The sequence below is a fragment of the Diabrotica virgifera genome, chromosome 1 (assembly GCF_917563875.1).
Source record: "Diabrotica virgifera virgifera chromosome 1, PGI_DIABVI_V3a".
Lineage (NCBI taxonomy): Eukaryota > Metazoa > Arthropoda > Insecta > Coleoptera > Chrysomelidae > Diabrotica > Diabrotica virgifera.
In genome coordinates, this window is record NC_065443.1 from 188,676,710 (window position 1) to 188,696,209 (window position 19,500).

Here is a 19,500-nt window from a genome sequence, read left to right on the forward strand (position 1 = left end):
TTGCAGAAATTGCTTGAAAATAAATCAGATAATACTTGAGTTATCCTCACTCTCAAAAAGGTCCGGAACATTGTTTAAATAATCAAAATGTCAAAAAATGAAGGAAAAATTCGATTTTTGTCTTAGTTTTTTGATTATAACTCTAAAAGTGTTCATTTCCGAGAAAAGTTGTACTAACATAAAAGTTGCGTAATTAAATTTCCTACCATATAAAATTGGTTAAAATTTTTAAAAATAGTCACCCTAGTTGCAAAATAGCAATAATTGCGAAAAAACCATACAAAAACAAGTATTCGCATTTTACGTTTTTCAACCATTTATGCAACACTTAGGACCTTCACATTTCACCCGGAAAAACTTTATGATACAGTAAAACAATACTATAAATTTCATTAAGATCGGTTCAATACATTTTGCAAAATAAATTTTGCAATCCAGCTTTCGCAAAAAAAAATCATTTTTTCAAAATGTTACAGGACTGAAAATAAAGCGGATAGCAAGTTCAAATTTTTTTTTGCTTATAGAAGTGTACTGTACCTTTCATTTGCAATTTACAAAATTAAAACCGATTAATTACCGCGGCGTCAGGAAATTTTTTAAATAAACATTAGTTTTTGGTGCTACGCGCAGGACAGCGGTGTTCGATTCATACAAGTTGATTTCCATCAAAATTTCTTCCAATCTTTATGTAATATATTATTTTCTTACTCTATATTTTGTTGTATTTTTATATTTTAATTCCACAAAAATCAAACTAATTTTATTATTGTTTGTGAAATATTGTTTAAACAATTGCATATTATGTTTAAAAATAATAAACTTTTATTCTCTTAGTTAAAATATATGAACAAAGAAAGTTTTTGCTAATTAAAGTGTTATTTCAAAGGATAGAGTATGTGTTAAGATATCATCATAACATACATTACAGATATATGTCCGTTAAATCCCGATAAATTTAATGAGTATGATTTTGCTCCTGTCAATCCAGCAAAGGAAATTATAGATAGTAAAAGTCGCTTCTCTACCAGAGGCTTCTACAACTTATTTTAAGTATTCAAAGTAGAATAATAATCCGTTTTACTTTTACCGTGACCTGAAGATGCTGTGAATATTGTAGACAGCGAAACCGGTCGTCAGTTGTAAAATAAATTGTTTGTGAGAACGTCTCTCTTTTCTTTACTACAATAGTATGGACTCACACATGCAACCCATTCATTATTAGAATAATAATTATTTTTTAAATATAGAGCTTTTAACGTAATGACCGTTATGATACACTGACCGGCACAAAAAACGGCCACCCCACAAAATGGGTCATTTTGATGTCTCGAATTTCCTAAACCAGTTGTTCGATTTGATTTTTTTAATATGTTATAGCCCTATTCTTGAACAATATCGCTAAAATAATATTGTTGCCAGATAGGTAAATTATCATTGTATACCAGGTGTACTAATCAAACAGTGTTTTTTTCTCAAAGCTCGCCACACCTTGTGGAATATTCTAACATTTATAAAAGACTGAAATTAAAACCCAACTTAACATTCTCTTTTTGATTCGTTCGCTTATGTTAGATAATAAAACAGTTAGGTACTTTAAGATCTAGCCATGTTCTTCATCCATATAAGGTGTTTCGAAATAAGCGCGACACATTTTAAGGGGTAATTCTGCATGAAAAAATAATGACCGTTTGCTTAAACATATGTCCGCAAATGCTTCGTTTCCGAGATACGGGATATTGAATTTTTTCTTACAAACTGACGATTTATGTATTGCTCTAAAACCGGTTGAGATATGCAAATGAAATTTGGCATTACCCGTATGCACTCTAATGAAGAATATAAAATTCTTAATTGCATATCAAAAAATGTGCAATAACTGTCTCTTAAAACCTACCAAATTTCATTTGCATATCTCAACCGGTTTTAGAGCAATAAATAAATCATCAGTTTGTAAGAAAAAATTCAACATTCCCTATCTCGGAAACGAAGCATTTGCGGACATAGGTTTATAAATCAAACGGTAATTATTTTTTCATGCAGAATTAACATACATGCAGAATTAATTAACGTTTGTCGCACTTATTTGGAAACATCCTGTATTGATGAAGAACATGCTTAGTTGTTAAAGTACCTAACTTTTTTACTATCCATCATAAGCGAATGAATCAACAAAAGGAATGTTAAGAAAACCTGAAGCTATAGTTATGTTTTAATTTCAGTATTTTATAATTGCTAGAATATTCCACAGGGTGTGGTGAACTTTGAGAAAAAAAACACAGTTTATAAACACATATTATTACAGCAATATTATTAAAGAAGAAGACTATAACATATTATATAAGAAAATCACTTAAATCGGACAACAAGTTTAGGAAATTCGAGACATCAAAAATGATCCATTTTATGGGGTGGTCGTTTTTTGTGCCGGTCACTGCAGATCTAAAAATTTACACCAGAAGCGATTACTGCTTAAGCGCGCACCATTCCCCCGCTTTCTTTTACATAATTATTTTTTTCATTTTTTTAATATTTTTCCGTGATTGATCATTCTCTTTGATTGATTGATCTTTTTTTCTTTTGCCACTGGTAACCTGACGTTTGAAGCACTTATTAAAATACTTAATCCGCACGAAAATCCTTTGTCTACAGTATGTTTTTACTAGACAAAGAGGTATATCCGAACAATGATGGAAAATATACTCTGTAGTTCGATGTATAATTTTTTTACCCCGATTTAGGTTTTCACCATGAAAATTTTGGAAATATTTTTCCATTGTTAATACTTGGTCTACCCATTCTGATGAAGGATTTGTGAGTCCACCAAATGATAAATGTTGTACCCAGGTTGGTACAGAATAATTATGAAGATTTATATTTTGTTCTTCATATGTACGTCTTCCTAAATTTGGGAATTTATTTTTAAATTTAAATGCTATGAAACCAGCAATATATATCAACCCATCTGTTTCGGTTTCTTTAGTAATATTATCTGGAACTGACAAGTCTGAACTACTGGTACTTTGATTTTGCAGATCCATGAACACAGTATCTATATTATTTGTAGGTGCTTCAGATGGCGACATATTTATCTTTGCTTGTTGAAGAGCTTTTGCAACGATATATTCTTCATTTTCTTGGCCACCGTAATGAGAAACGTTGGTAGTTCTTTGCACCATACCTGGATTCTTTCCTAGTATGATCATTCTCACTCTGTAAAGGGTATTTAGAGGTGACGGATGGTCATGTAATCCACCCCTTGTTCTCAACTAAAAATATAAAATAATTAAATATAAATATGCTTAAAATAGATAACAAATTATTTCTTACCTGTGAGAAAAAGTTTTCCAGACAATCTTGATTTAATCTGTGTGTTAAGAAATAGGAAATTTTATATTTCTCTTTTAGGTCAGTAAATAACGCCTGGATAGATCTGGATGATATTATAATCCCCCTTTGGAAAATTTGCATGGATTTTTTTCCAATACACACCATTTTAGTAACAGTATTAATTACTAGATCCAGTAACCTATTTTGCTCTTCCAAAATATACAATCCATAAGGTCGTTTCGTGGTAGATGTAACAGGTGTAAAGGAATTCATTAAATCAAACCAACTATTAATAAGCTCTATGAACTCCCCAAGTTTTTGTGCTGCGATTTTTTTATGTCTGGCTGCATTTTTAAAATAATGTTTTAAGGCTGTTGCAGTTGTGTGAGATAATAATTCTGCAGCAAGTGCAACATTTTGTCTTCGCATTTTCTTTACCTCTAAATGATCTAAAGTCAGCTTATACAGGGAACTTATTTCTGTTTTTGCAGCTTCAATTAGTTCTTTTAATAGATCTTTTTTTAATACACTTCCATCTTCAAGTTCAAATCCTGTGTCGATTAACCAGTTTCTTGTTAATTTTAGAAGATGGGGAGCATCAGCAAACATGTAAATATGTGCTTTTGTGACTGGATGTGTAAAATAGGTGGTATCAACAGAAATATTCAATTTTTTCCAAAGTCCTTGATTCCCTCCCCCACAATCCGATACGCATGCAACTACATTATAGTTTACATTATGCAACTCAGTAATTATTGAATGTAAAATATTGTCAGTCATACTTGTATCAAAGCCAATGTACACTGGTTGCTTCCATTTATCAAAAAGTCCTCTGGCCATCACTACTTGCATGTACCTATGAGGGCCAACAACTTCATCCTCTTTTTGGTCATATTCATACTGGGCACAGACTTTCATTTCATCATAGGACAAGACGGTTACTCTTTGTAGCTCAGTTTTAGATTTTCCAGCAACATACATCACCTGAAGTACATCTTGTAGGAGACCAGATCTAAGATTAATGTGTGCAGCCCAATTCTGTAATGTTGATATTCCAGGTAATGGGTATTTAAGGGTATTTCTTAGATAAAGGTAACACCTTCTACTAAAATACCTTATTGTGAAAGCTTTTGAAATTTCTTCCGTCGTCCAACATGCCCTCGTTTTCTTTTTCAAAATAATTTCAATTTCGTTTTTACTAAACATGTGACCCAAGCGTTTCAAAATATTTTTTTCACTATCAATATCTTTTTATTTGATTCTTTTATTTAGTTCTACAATCCTCGTTCTGGTAGTATACAAATCTTGTTCATTTTCTTCTAATTTCTCTTTCAGTTTTTTATTCTCTTTAAGCAACTCCTCATATTTTCGTTTTAAAATATCTTCCTCCGATTCATTGCTTGTACTGGGCACATCAGACACATCAATGATTCTTTCATGTGAGTATACCTCTAATAGTTCTTCAACGATAGCTTTTTGTGTTTTCATTTCTATCATTTTATCACTTATTGCTGTTGTTTGTTTTGAAACATCGCCCAGATATTTTAAGTTTTCACTTGGAATTGCTACAAAATAGTGATGATAAGAAACAGAACATAGTCTGTTCGCTAAACTCAGACGCAACTTTCTAAATGTTTTAGTCGGTAATAAAAAATAATTACTAAATAGTTAATAATCACTAAATAGTTAGTAATTTTACCAATTTTTGCAAAATTGGCAAAAAACAAAAAAATTATCGACTAAAATATCTAGCCAGTTGCGTCTGAGTTTAGCGAACAGACTATATTAGAAAACAATACTTACCTCCATTCTTTAATTTTAATTTAGGTCTAGTTCCCATTATTCGAGCATACATATCATCCACAAAATCATCCTTCTTGAAATGATTACTACATACTCTAGCAGTTTTTGTTTTTATTTCATCTTTTCCGCAACAGCGCTCAATCCATATTTTTTCTAGTTTTTTATCTTTGGGAAACGTGAAAAATGCTATTTGTTGATCAGCATCATCAGCAGACTTCTTGTTTTTATAAAAATTATTTCTACAAACGGCCACACTGCAGTTTGTACCTGGCATTCTAAAATTTCATCAACATTATTATTACGTTAAATACCTTAATTTTAACGATTTAACTCACCTTATATATAAATATTCTTAATATTTAGGCTCCTACAATAGGTACGATGTACAACAACTATAATAAATAACTTTTCATAAACAGTTCAAAATACCTATAGTATTTTCGGGAAACAACAGCACAATTTCAAATACAAAAATATAAAGTAAACTAGGATATTATAAGATAAAATTTATCTTAATATATGTTATTTAATAACAATACAAATTATACACAATACTGTCAATACTATACAAAGTATATTGTACACATTCAAAGATCAAAAAAGATTACCGCAAAAAATTTAAAAATGGGATTCTGTCAGATCAAATGTCAGATTCTAAACTCTTGTGACGTAACGTCAAAAATTGAAGTCTCCCCACCACGCCGGAAAAGGCCACCGAGGGGGAAGGCCAGAACAACTGTTGCAGCTTTACTATGCGTAAGAGTGAAACAGCACTAATCCAAATAAAAAAGATGGTGTCGTCACGGTCGTCACTTCGCTCTGAATGACACCTCTCTATGCTAACTTTATGGTCTGTCATAGACAAGGAAAGAGAGTCTCTTTCCTTGTCTAAGGTCTGTCATTTGACTGAACTCAAAGTCTGAATGACTGAACATAACCTTAAAAGTGCATGGTCAATAACAATAACAATAAACAAGTCAAAATAAAAATAAATAAAAGCCCAAAATAGAGAATAAGCACAAGTAGCATGGGAGTAACAATTTTAAGTCAATTTCCAATTGATAACAAAACAGGACCTCAAACTATTGAGCTTTTATCTAAACGAATTTTAGCTTTAGGGGCTACTCAGCAAGGTCAATTTTTAGTAGACTGTGAAACATACACTTCTGTACAACAGTTGGGACACCCTAGGACAGTTCATGTTCTACATAATTCAGAACAACCTGCTACTGTATTTTCGTTGCTTGAAACTGGTACCAAAACAATTCCATTAGCCACTGATGGATTGTTTGATTTGCTAATGATGAAAATGTCCCATTTTTATACTTCCAAAAAACAAACGAAAGCAGAGTCAAAGGGACCAAGGTAAATATAAGTTAATAATACTTTTCAAGCAACTTAATAGTTATATTGTACCCTTATTACATATCTCATGCCTATTCTAGTATATTTTTCCAAAACTGCCTGTCCCTAATCACTTTGAAGGGTTTATTATGGAGTTTAGTCACCCTAATATTAGTGGATATTAAGGTTCACTTAAAATGGTTGTTTTAACCAGGGACGCACTGCTTTCTGTCACACAATCAGTTGCGTGTTGGATTATATCTAACAATATGTATTTAAAACAAATTGTTATTTTATAGATATTATTTTTATTTACTGGTTATGTTAAAAATATCTAACAATATTACAAGAATATAAATTTAAATGAAATATCCCTTGACGGGATACAAGAAAATGGAACAAAAGCTAAAATAAAAAAAAGACAGATTCAATGAAACTGGATAAGCACTAAAATATAGCCACAGTATTATATGTAATTCTGCTGGTATGTCGGGCTAATTTTTGTGAAAAGTTCCTACAACTATTAATTCTGTGGTGTCAGGGTAAAAGTTCTTAAGTCAGAAATCGTCGTATTGAGATTTGATTCGAGAAATCGCAAGATTTGACTTACATTATTTATGTTCACCATCTATTGTGTATGCTTTAATCGTTGTATACTACTTTATTTATGGAGTTACGGATTTTTTACCCACAAATATAGATCGCAATCTGTCCGTTTGTCCACTTAGGTAACTCAAAAGGACCAAAACTTGACTTAACAACTTTTACCTTGACACCACATTCATGGTTAATATAGAGATTGTTTAGATATGTATAGATACCCGAGTACAAAAACATTCATTAACTAGAAAATTATACTTGAAAATTTTGAATTACATTTTCAGTCACGCTGTTAGAGTTTAGCTAATAAAAGTCATGAGATAGATATGTAGATATTTTTATTAGCCCTTTGTTACATACATAATATATGCATAGGTATGTCAAAAATTACAATAAAACATTACATTTCCCACTTTCATATATCTAGACCTCGAAGGTAAACTACACTATGTCGACATTGTATTGTTTTGAATAAGTTTATTTTTTTATCCACTTATTTTATTAGTTGGATTATTGGGACCATGCAAGTTCGGAAAAGCGACACCTGATTTCATATCTCAGCAACATTTTTAGCACTTTTAATTATATTGGCTAATTATATTATTAGTAATGGTTGCTGGACAATTGTCAAGGCCATAGCCCAAAAAAATTATAAGAAGAAAAAGTAATATTAAGGTTATGTTATTAAAAGGTAAACAATAGGGATGTTCACTAATTTTTAAATATAGTTAAATTCAATAGATTATAAGGTATATAAAAACGTGGTAATCATAAAACTGTTTAAAAATGTATATTTTTAAGATAAATGAGTTCATAATGTTGATTTTCTTGGAGGCTAGAAAAACGGTACCCTGCAGCGAGGCTACGGTCTGTGATGTCAGCAGTCGTATCGTCTTTGATCGACGACCAGCTTTGTATACTTATTTACGAAGTGTATTTGAATGTGTGCAGTTCTTCACGTATTTAATTTGTAAAAATGAAACCAAATAAGTGGTCTAAAAACAATTCGGACAAGATTTTTATTACAGTTCCAGCTAATTTAAATTGTAAAAAGAAACATAAAAAAGAAGTATGTATCAATAAAAACCAAGCTTTTCTCTTGCGAAGATCACTTCTTTATTGTAAGTTATTGATCTTTTCCTAAATAAATGAGTTTTTAAATTAAGTACATACTCTTTTTTACCCAATTCTATGATATGTTTTAGATTTAAGTTAGCGTGGTTATAAAAAAATAAATTATAAAAATTCTTAATACCTACCTACCTACAGTCGAAAACTTCGTAAATTGGACTTCTAAAATCTGTTCTATCTGTTCTATCTGTTTCTAAATATCCAGGCAACAAAATAGGTTAGCAAGAAATATTTTACAACAATAAAAAGTACATGATCTTTCAATTTGTCTGGAGGTTTAAAAGACTTCGTATCCATAACATAGTAATAAAGTACCTATTCTTATTAGCGACAGACCCTATAAACTAGACATCATTTAAATTAGTAGGGCAAAAACTAATAAATATTTTTGAACAATTTGAACGCAGTATTAAAGATTACATATTACGTTATTACTGAGGGCCAAAAGTCCGTTAGAATAAACAAAAAGTTTCCTTTGAATGAAATATTTGAAATTAAAAATCACACTAAATTTCTCTTTTATTTTTCACCCCTGTACCTTATTAAAATTCCACTATTCCACTACTCTTTATTGGTTGATTTATTTCTTTACAAGATGACAAGAAATCAGACAGCATTGTTACATCTACAGTAGGTAGGTTAAGCGAATCGACTTTTTTAAAACCTTTCATTTTATTTATTTATTTGTACTACCCAAAATATGTCCTTAGAAACTGTCTATCCACTTTAAATTAAACAAATTCACCATAAAACTCCACGTTACCCCTGATAAAACAATAAGAGAACAAAATACTACAACATAAAATGACCTGAACTAACGTCAACAGGTACATACCTAAAGAGTAGCACTGTGGACATGGTGCGCACTGGGGTATACGACTAGTGACATCAGAAGCGTTTTCTTGAAATTTCAAATAATGCTAGATTTCTAATGAAGTTTTTTTCCTGGACAGGCTTTTTTAATTTTCTTAATATTTTAGAGAATTATTCCTAGGGTGTTTCTTAATCGTTTTACATGTTTAAAATGACTATTAAATTTTTTGTGAACATCCCTATTGTATGTAGTAAATAAAATTAATTATTAAAATGCACTACTACAAGCAAAATACAATTAATTAAATTTACTTTTATAATATGATATTTGCATATCATATCAATATTGTGGAGCAACATATAATTTTTCTTCTTCATTGACAGTAGATATGAAATATACCAATTTCAATTGACAATGAATTATTTAAGGAAGTTGTAAGATTTCTCCACTATGTGTGTACGATCGTTTCTCGTATCCCCTTCAAGTACTTGCACACGACGAATACATATTGGTTATACCGGGTGTCCACTTATATTTTCCCCCATTTTAACTGCCTATAACTTCTAAACGGCTCAAGATAGAAATGTGCGCTTTTCGCTGAAATGTTTTATTTTAGTAAAAGTTTTGTCTGAATGGATTGAATTTTTTATATCGCTTTCAATTACGAAAACAAAAATGACGGATTTTTGAAAAAAACGTTGATGACTTTTTTTTTTAATGCAACACCCACTATATTTTTTTGTTAATTGAAAGAAAGGTCATTCACCTATCCAGCAATATAGAGTTTTTCAAAATCGGTTATCAAATCACTGAGTAATTAATTTTTAAAATGAGAGGTGCAACGTGGATAACACATACCTAAATAACATAAGCAAAATGATATTACATGTATGTTATGTGATTTCCACATTGCATCTCTCATTTTAAAAATTAATTGCCCAGTCATTTGACAACCGATTTAAAAAAATTTTATATCGCTGGATAGGTAAATGACCGTTTTTTCAAGTTACAAAAAAAATATACTGGGTGTTTTAATAAAAAAAGCAACAACGTTTATTTTTCAAAAATCCGCCATTTTTTATTTAAAAGCGATATAAAAAATGGTCATTTACCTAAAAACTTGAAAAAACGGTCATTTACCTATCCGGCGATATAAAATTTTTTAAAACCGGTTGTCAAATGACAGCAATTATTAATCTTTAAAATGAGAGATGCAATGTGGAAATCACATAACATAATATCATTTTGCTTAGTTATGTTTATGTTATTCAGGTATGTGATATCCACGTTGCACATCACATTTTAAAAATTAATTACTCAGTGATTTGACAACCGATTTTTAAGAACTTTATATTGCTGTATAGGTGGATGACCTTTCTTTCAATTTACAAAAAAATATACTGGGTGTTCCATTAAAAAAAAGTCAACAAAGTTTTTTTCAAAAATCCGCCATTTTTTTTTCGTATTTGAAAGCGACATAAAAAATTAAATCCATTCAAACAAAACTTTTACTAAAATAAAACATTTTAGCGAAAACCGCATATTTCTATCTTGAGCCGTTTAGAAGTTATAGGCAGTTAAAATGGGGGAAAATATAAGTGGACACCCGGTATATTGGTCATATTGTCTTTCAACCAATTATGGCATATATGAGACTTTTATTAACATCCTAGGTGATCTAAACTTTGTTGCAAACACACTCTAAACACAGTTGCTTGAAATGACATAGGGTAGTTTACCTCCGAGGTCCAGATATATATATATATATATATATATAAAGTTATATATTGTGTATTTCCTTAAGAGGATGGGTACGTATTTTCGGCTGCAATGCTATTCAAATGGGGATTCATTTTTTTTTTCGAATCCTTAGAAAACTAATAAGTATTTTTGAAAAATTTAAACGCAGAATGAAAGACTACGTTGTTAGCGAGGGCCGAAAGTCCCTGAGAGCTTCTATAATGTTTATTTTAATAGGTTACAGGGGTTATAAACTAAGAAAAAATTTAGTGTGATTTTTAATTTCAAATATCTCATTCAAAATAAAATTTTATTTATTCTAAGGGACTTTCGGCCCTCGGTAATAATTTAGTCTTGCATTCTGCGTTTAAATTTTTCAAAAATATTTATTGGTTTTTTCAGGATTCGAAAAAAAATGAACACAATGTCCGTGGTAATATTCTCCAAATCTATCTTTGTTTTACAACGCACTCAGTCGAATAGAATATTGTCAGCATATTGTCAGCAGAGCTGGGCAATACCCGGGTACAAGTACCCGAATTTTGTACTCTGAGTATATTTTGGTTACTCACTACCCGGTACTCGAGTACATTTTCATTAAAGTACTCGGTACTCGTACCCGTAGCATATGTGTAAAATACCCGGTACCTGCGTTTATTATACGAGTACATTTTCCGAGTACTTCTCGCAAGTATAAACTTGTTGCTGCATGTGGGAGAGCAAATTAATAGCAACACGCAAAAACGCCGTTTTCATTATCAGTACATTCGCAAAGTCAAGCAAACGCCTATTCTCTTATGTCATAATAATTAATAGCCCTTCAAGAAATGCTCTGAAGAACTGATGAAACTTTGAAAAAATAGTTATCTTAAAAGCCAATAAAATTAATCAGTGAGCGTAAGTGGTGTTACCTATACTGATTACAGTAAAACCTGTTACCGGCCACCTGCCAAAATCGGCCACCTGTACTTACGGCCTGTTTCAAAATTCCGCAAACCAATTATATATGTATATTCGCTTATTTATGACCTGCTATTTACGACCACCTTTATAATACGGCCAAATAATAACATTTTTAAAGCCCATTTTATAGTAATTGAATGTGAATGTGAGCCAAAATAATTTTGTTAAAATAATTTTGTCTATTTGTTGATGGAAATTCCCAGTACTATTTATTAGGACCTATTGTATCTACCTAAACAGGAGATTAGCCTTCATCGGGTCGGTGGTCACAATAGGTTCTTAAAATCCTATCATAAAATATCATAAAAGGGTTGTAAAAGAGAAACGTTTGTCAGTATTTATAAGTATGATTACAATTCACAACAGTTGGCCGAAAAATATGGTGTAAAAACTCAAATTATCAAAGGATATAATAAAATAAAAGTGGGTTGAAGAATTCTTAACATGAAAAATTTGCAAAATCATTCTTAAAAAAGCTTAACATCAATATGTTTTTTCCGTAGTATAGTTTTGTTTTATATTGGGATATTAAAGTAGTTTTAGTAGTTTCCGACGTTTCCGTGTATGTATAGAATTATATTTGCTTTTATTAACAAAATAAACAAAGTTCCAATTATCTTTTATGTATTTGCGGACTACAAAAACTGGAAATATCGGTCACCTTTCTATATCGGCCAATAGTTCCTTCATTTTTAGTGGCCGATTCTGACAGGTTTTATTGTATTAATCAATGATCAATTTTTAAAATTCTTATTTTTTTTTTCTATTTAAGTTGGAGTTGTACGTTATTTTATGTTTTCATGATTCATAAATAATGAATGTGTTGCATATGTGGGTCCATACTAGTGTAGTAAAGAAAAGAGAGACGTTCTCACAAACAATTTATTTTACTACTGACGACCGGTTTCGCTGTTTACAATTTATACAGCATCATGAGGTCCGGTTAAAGTAAAATCAAATGCTACAAAACAAAAAACTATGGTGATGTTATCTTATTTATAAATGTAGCTTTTATTATATGATAGTTAGATGTTGTGTTGGGTGTGCGACTTTAAGAAAAATTGTTCGTTTGTGTAATAAATATGATCTGTTTGTGAATATTTATTTTCTCTGTTTAAAAATTGTAGTTGAATATAAAATTGAACAGTAGTAATTTGTTAAAACTTTTTTATATTTAAAAAATATTAAAATTGTCAAAATTAGTCAAAATTTAAAATCATTCATAACTGACTCAGAGTTGAAGCTGTGTTAAGGTAATGCAGTAAGTAAATTAAATTAAATTAAACCAATTGTAATGTGAAGTTATAATTATCTATAGTATAATGAAAAACTATGGAATATCACTAAGAAGTTTAAAAAAGTGAAAATGTAGAAAAAATTTAATAATAAATGAATGATGAAAAAAGCTATGTAAAAACTTTTTTCCTATTGTATAGAAATATTTGTTAAGTTTAATGAATAGTTGTGTAGATCAAAATTTACTTTAATTTTTACACAACATCGATACAGCTAGACGCCAAAAATGGATAAAGACTGTCGAAAACCTTGACTTCAAAAAATCAAGCCGGCAGGCATGGTCCTTGTTGCGGAAAATTGGAGGAGCTAACCAGCTGGAATCCAGAGAGTCTAAAATGTCTCCTAACAAGGTTGCCTCCCATATAGTATCTCTATCCAGAGCTCCACGAGATCGAACACATACTACCAACGTGAAAAGAGACTTAAGGGCATTAAAACAAATGAACAGAACGAATACTTATTTCTGAAATCACACATGCGCTGAAAGAAATGAAATCAGGTAAAGCACCTGGCTTTGATGGTATCCATCCAGAGTTCTTGATACACAGTGGTGCATACACGAAACAGTGGCCTGCAATGTTCTTTAATGATATACTTCAGTCAGGTAACATTCCTTTCTCACTTAAGCGAACAAAGATAATTGCAATTCCGAAACCGGGCAAATCAAACGATAAGCCAGAAAACTACCGCCCCATAGCTCTACTCAGCATGGTATATAAACTATTAGAAAAGCTTCTCCTCAACAGAATTAGTCACAGGATACTAGAAAATGTCCCCATTGAACAAGCTGGCTTCCGCCCTCATCGAAGCTGTACGGACCAAGTGCTGTCATTAACAACTTTTATAGAAGCTAGTTTTCAAAAGAAACAAAAGACAGCAACAGTATTTATAGATCTAACAGCAGCATATGATACTGTTTGGAGACAGGGATTAATATATAAACTGGCCCGCATTATCCCCTGCAGAAAGATAATTAACCTCATTGACAACATGCTGACCAACAGAGCCTTCCAGGTTATAATGGGAAAGGAGACGAGTAGACAGATGAAACTTAACAAACATTCTAAGCAAAATTTGTTATATAAAGTTATTAACATAAATCAAAACTTTCTGAGTTATTAAAGATCAAAGATTTTAATTTTTCGTGAGAAAAATGCAAGTTTTTAACCGATTTTTCATAAATAACTCAAAAACTATGAGTTTTTACAAAAAAATTATTAACACAGTGGAACCTCGATAACTCGGATTAATCGAGACCGCGGCCCATCCGGGTTAGCCGGAGAGTATGGTAAAAATTAATAAAATACGGTATACTTATAGATAAAGTCCGTTATAATTGAAATAACATGAAATATATATGTACAGTACACATCTAGCTTACCTATAACTGTATAGAGTATAGTATAGACAGTATAGAGTATTGTTCATTTCTAGGTAAAAAAACTCAGTCAGTTTCGGTTTTGTCAATTACGTCTGCCATCGGAACGATGTTATGTTATTTAAACAGTGGCTCTTTCATTGTTTAAAATACCATTGTTAAAAAAGAATTTTGTAAATAGTCTTTTAGCCTTTTTTAAACAATGCTAAGAGAGTTGGAAATAAAGCAATAACAGGTGCCTATTGTTTCCGATAGCCCGAGATAAACGTTGCTCTGCCGCCGCCGCCGTGTGCCATGAGTCATTTTTACTATCGTATAGTTCAAATTACACAAATACCCATCATCTCTCAAATATTATATTATGGTCGAAGCGAAGATCGGTGGGATATGCGCATTTTATCAATGAAATTCGATATTTTTAAGACATTCCAGAAGCGGCTACAGAGAAAATGTTTTAACATTTTTATTGTTGAAATGTTTGTCTGATAAAAATCGGTCCGGGTAAGCCGGACTTCCGGGTTATCGGGGTTCCACTGTACTACAATTGAAGCTAATAAAAAATGAAAAAACCTTTTAATGTTAACTAACAGTGAGTTATAGGTAATAGGGAACTTGCATAAAATTTTACTTACTTACTTACTTAATCAGTAGACCCATTAGTACCTTTCGGTGTAGGGCCATTTATAATACAATTCATTAAATTACAATTCAATAAATTACAATATTTTACAATCTTCTGGATTGTCCTAGCTCTTAACGAACTTTCTCCATTCCTTCCTATTGGATGCCATCTGTGTTGCTTCCTGCCAAGTCTTACCCTTACTCTGCAGTATCTGCGAAATGTCACTGTTCCATTCTTTGATGGGCCTTCCTCTTCTATTCTTACCTATTGGTTTGGCTTCCCACACTCTTTTCACTTGTCTATCATTGTCCATCCGGGTTAGATGTCCGAACCATGCCAATTTTTTCTTCTTGATTGAGTCGAGTATCGGCTTGATTTTGAGTCTTTCTCTTATTTCTTCATTTCTGATTCTATCTGTTCTTTTTACTCCTATCGTTCTTCTGAGGTATTTCATCTCTGCTGCCTGTATTCTGCTCTGGTGTCTTTTGTTTAATATCCAATTTTCTGCTCCATATGTCACCGTAGGTCTATATATTGTTTTGTATATTGTCATCTTGGTCTTTGTTGATATTTCTTTGTTATTAAGGAATCCTCTATTTAGTGCTTGGAATAGTTTTCCTGTGTTTTCCATTCTGTTGTTAAGATCGTCCTCTATGTCTCCTTTGTTGTTGATTACTGTTCCTAAGTATTTGTATGAATTTGTCTGTATTAATTGATGTTGGTCTATCATTATTTCTATTTGATCTTCCGTCCCTTGTTTCCTTGATATTTTCATTATCTGAGTCTTCTCTTTGTTTACGTTTAAGTTGTATTTGCTTGCTTCTAGGTTCCATTTCTCTAAGTTGTATTTCAGTTTTTCTGCTGTTTCCGCAATTAATACTATGTCGTCTGCAAATATACACATCTCAGCGTTTATCATTTGCATTCTGTTCCAACCGATGCAGTATTTCTTGAAAGTTTTCTTACATTCTTTCACTATCTCATCTATTACATTTATGAATAGCACTGGGCTGAGACTTCCCCCTTGTCTAACTCCTTGAGTTGTTTCAAATGGTTCTGACTGTATATTTAACATTCTTACTGTATTTGTTGTTTTCATGTATATACTCTTTGTTGCTTCTATCAGTTCTTCGCTTACTTCCTTCTTCTTTAGGCTTTCCCATATATCTTTTCTTTTGACTGAGTCGAAGGCTTTTTCCATGTCTATAAAGCTCAGGTATATTTCTCTATTTTTCTTTAATGCTTTTTCTACTACTTGTTGCATGGTAAATATATGGTCTTGTGTGTTGTGTCCTTTCCTGAATCCACTTTGTACGTCCTCTAATTTATGTTCTATTTCTTTTCTGATTTTCCTTTCTATTATGGTTTCGTATACTTTTGCTGCTACACATAGTAGTGATATACCTCTATAGTTCTTACAGTCTCTTGTGTTTCCTTTTTTGTATATAGGTATAATTACTGCATTTGTCCATTCTCTGGGTATTACTTTTCTCTTCCATATTAGGTTATATATGTATAACAATTTTTCTTTTGCTTTTATTCCTATATATTTCATCATTTCTGGTGCTACTTCATCGCTTCCTGGTGCTTTTCCAATCTTTATCTTTCTTATTGCTTCTTCTAGTTCTTCTTTTTCTATAGTTTCTGGATTTTCCGTGTTTCTTATGGATACTCTCTTTATGTGGCTTTCCTTCTCCATTGTGTTCATTTGATTTCCATTCAGTAACAGCTGGAAATGTTCCCTCCATCTTTCCATTATTGTTTTATCGTCATTTATTATTATTCCTTCCTTGTTCATTATTTGTTTCAGTTTCGTTTCTTTGTTGCTTCTTAGGTTTTTCAGTGTTCTATAAAATAATTTTACGTTTTCTGTGCTGTTTTCTTCCATTTTTTCTCCGAATTTTTCCCAACTTTTCTTTTTCTCTTTCCTAACTATCTCTTTAACTTTTGTTCTTTTTCTCTTATAATTTTCATATTTTTGTTGTGTTTTGTCTTGTATGTATTCTTTCCATAATTTCTTCTTTTCTTTTATTTCTCTTTTCACTTCATCGTTCCACCAAGACGTTCGTTTCCCTCTGTTGTTATTTCTTGTGGTTCCACATATTGATTTAGCTGTTTTTATCATCGCATTTTTAAATTTTCCCCATTCTTCTTCTATTGTTTCTGTTATTATATGTTCATTGTCTATTTCTTTCTCTAGCCCTTCTGTGTATCTTATTTTCGTTGTTTCTTCCCTTAGTTTATAAATTTTTATTATTTCTTTGTGTTCTCTGTTTATGTTCTCATTTCTTTTTATTTCTTTTCTTTTGCTTTTGAATGTGGTTTCTAGTAGATAGTGGTCACTACCAATTTCATAACTCCTTTTCACCCTTACGTCTCTTATCCAGTTCTTCTCTGTTTTTTGCACTATAGTATAGTCTATAATTGATTGTTCGTCTCTTGATTTGACTTCTCTTGTGATCTTGTGTATCCTTTTATGTTGGAAGTGTGTGTTCATAATCACCAGGTTATTGTCTAGACAGAATTCAAGTAGTAATTTTCCATTTTTGTTTATTTTTTCCTCCCCATACGGTCCGATGACATTGTTCCATTTTTCTGCTTCTTTCCCCACTCTACTGTTCATGTCTCCTGTGATCACCATTTTCTCTGTACAATCATTTATCACTTCTTGTAATTTGTCCCAGAACTCATTCTTTTCGTTTTTTGTTGCGTCTTCATCTGGTCCATAGCATATGATTAGGTTTGTATTGGTTTCCTCTGTATCCATATACAGGGTGATTGATTAGTGTGAGGAAGCTCAGTAGATCTGTTATAGTAAAAATTACAAAAAAAAAGTTATTGGCAAAAATTGTAGGCAGCTTAAAACTCCACATTTTCAAATTAGCTACAATCTTACAGGGTGTTCCGTAAGATGGTGGCAGACCAAACTTATGTTTTTTTTAATGGAACACCCTGTATTTTATTTTAAATTTGAAATCTGCTTCACTTCCACATCTCAACAGTGTAAAGTTTTATTATGTTATACCGGGTATTTAAAAAGTTATAACCAATATTACCTGAAAATCGTATCAAGTTTAACTCCCTGTATAATTAAAAAGGAGTATAGGAACATTGATCTATTGCTACCATAGTTTTTTGATAATTGTTAAAAATTATAAAAAATATTCGTTTTCATATTATTCGTTAAATCAAATACAGGGTAAGTCAAAATGCAAGTACATTATTTTCTTGGTAATTTTAAATAGAACACCCTGTATTTTATATCTCTATCGAAAAGTACTACTATCGTACTTCAAATTTTATGAAGTACTCCCTATACCTAAAGTTATCAGTTTTCTAGATATTTTTATTTTTCCATCAAAGTATTAATTTGGTAGATATTTTAACGTTTACCAATAATTATTGTGAGTTGGCCATGATTGATTTGTCAGAAACTGACAGTTTGACATTGTTTATTAATTCAATATTGGGGTACATGGTAAATTAGCAACAATTATTATTTAGTAATTCAGTCATTAATTCAATTTGAATTAGCAATAATGAATTTTACTCCTGATGAAATGGTAGATATGATCTGGATTTTGGGGGAATGCAATAAAAATTCATTACTATATCAGCTAGAATTTATCAAGAACGGTTTCCAGATAGGTGGCAACCTAGACAAGATACATTTGAAAATTTTAAAGATCGATTTAACCGCACTGGTTCAGTGAATTATGAAGAACATGAACGAACAAAAACTAGTGTGACAGAGGAAAACGAAATGAGTGTGTTGATGGCAGTTACAGAAAACCCACACACAAGTATAAGGAGTATTTCCAATGAACAAAAACTTAGTTACTACTCTGTTCAAAACATTCTATCTAAAAACAAGATGCACCCTTATCATATTCAAAAGCACCAAGAATTAAATAATGATGATTTTCAGAAACGCATAGTATTGTGTGAATGGGCCTTGGAAAAAATTAGTGAGCAGAGAGATTTTTTTGATTATGTTATATTTGGTGATGAAGCTACATTCCATCGAAACGGTTCTGTTAATAGGCATAACTTTCACTACTATTCAACAAGTAATCCATACCACATAGTAACACATAGTCAAACAAGATGGTCTCTAAATGTGTGGGGAGGTATCGTCGGTAACCATGTAGTAGGACCATATTTTTTTGAAGATAACTTAAATAATGAGATTTATTTAGATTTTATCGTAAATCAGTTAGTGATATTATTAGAAGAGGTTTCACTTAATATACTTGAACAAATGTGGTTTCTACATGACGGTGCTCCTGCTCACCACAACGAATTAGTACGTGGTGAACTTAATGATCAGTTTGGTGAAATATGGATCGGAAGGGATGGATAGGAAGGGATGGACCGGTAAGGTGGCCCCAAGGTCACCAGATTTCAATAACATGGACTCATTTTTTTGGGGTTACGTTAAGAACGAAGTATATAAAATACCTCCAACAACAAGGGATGATA

At 31.5% G+C, this 19,500-nt stretch overlaps 1 protein-coding gene across 1 annotated transcript in view; it reads left to right on the forward strand.

Annotated features, from left to right (window-relative positions):
- The first annotated feature begins 6,003 nt into the window (after nucleotides 1-6,003).
- The window catches only part of LOC114336871 (mediator of RNA polymerase II transcription subunit 20), a 28,646-nt gene continuing 15,149 nt past the window's right edge, over nucleotides 6,004-19,500 (forward strand). The window contains exon 1 of the mRNA XM_028287262.2: nucleotides 6,004-6,495. Coding sequence (XP_028143063.1) covers nucleotides 6,158-6,495 — 338 coding nt within the window. The 5' untranslated portion in view covers nucleotides 6,004-6,157. The remainder of the gene's footprint in view (nucleotides 6,496-19,500) is intronic.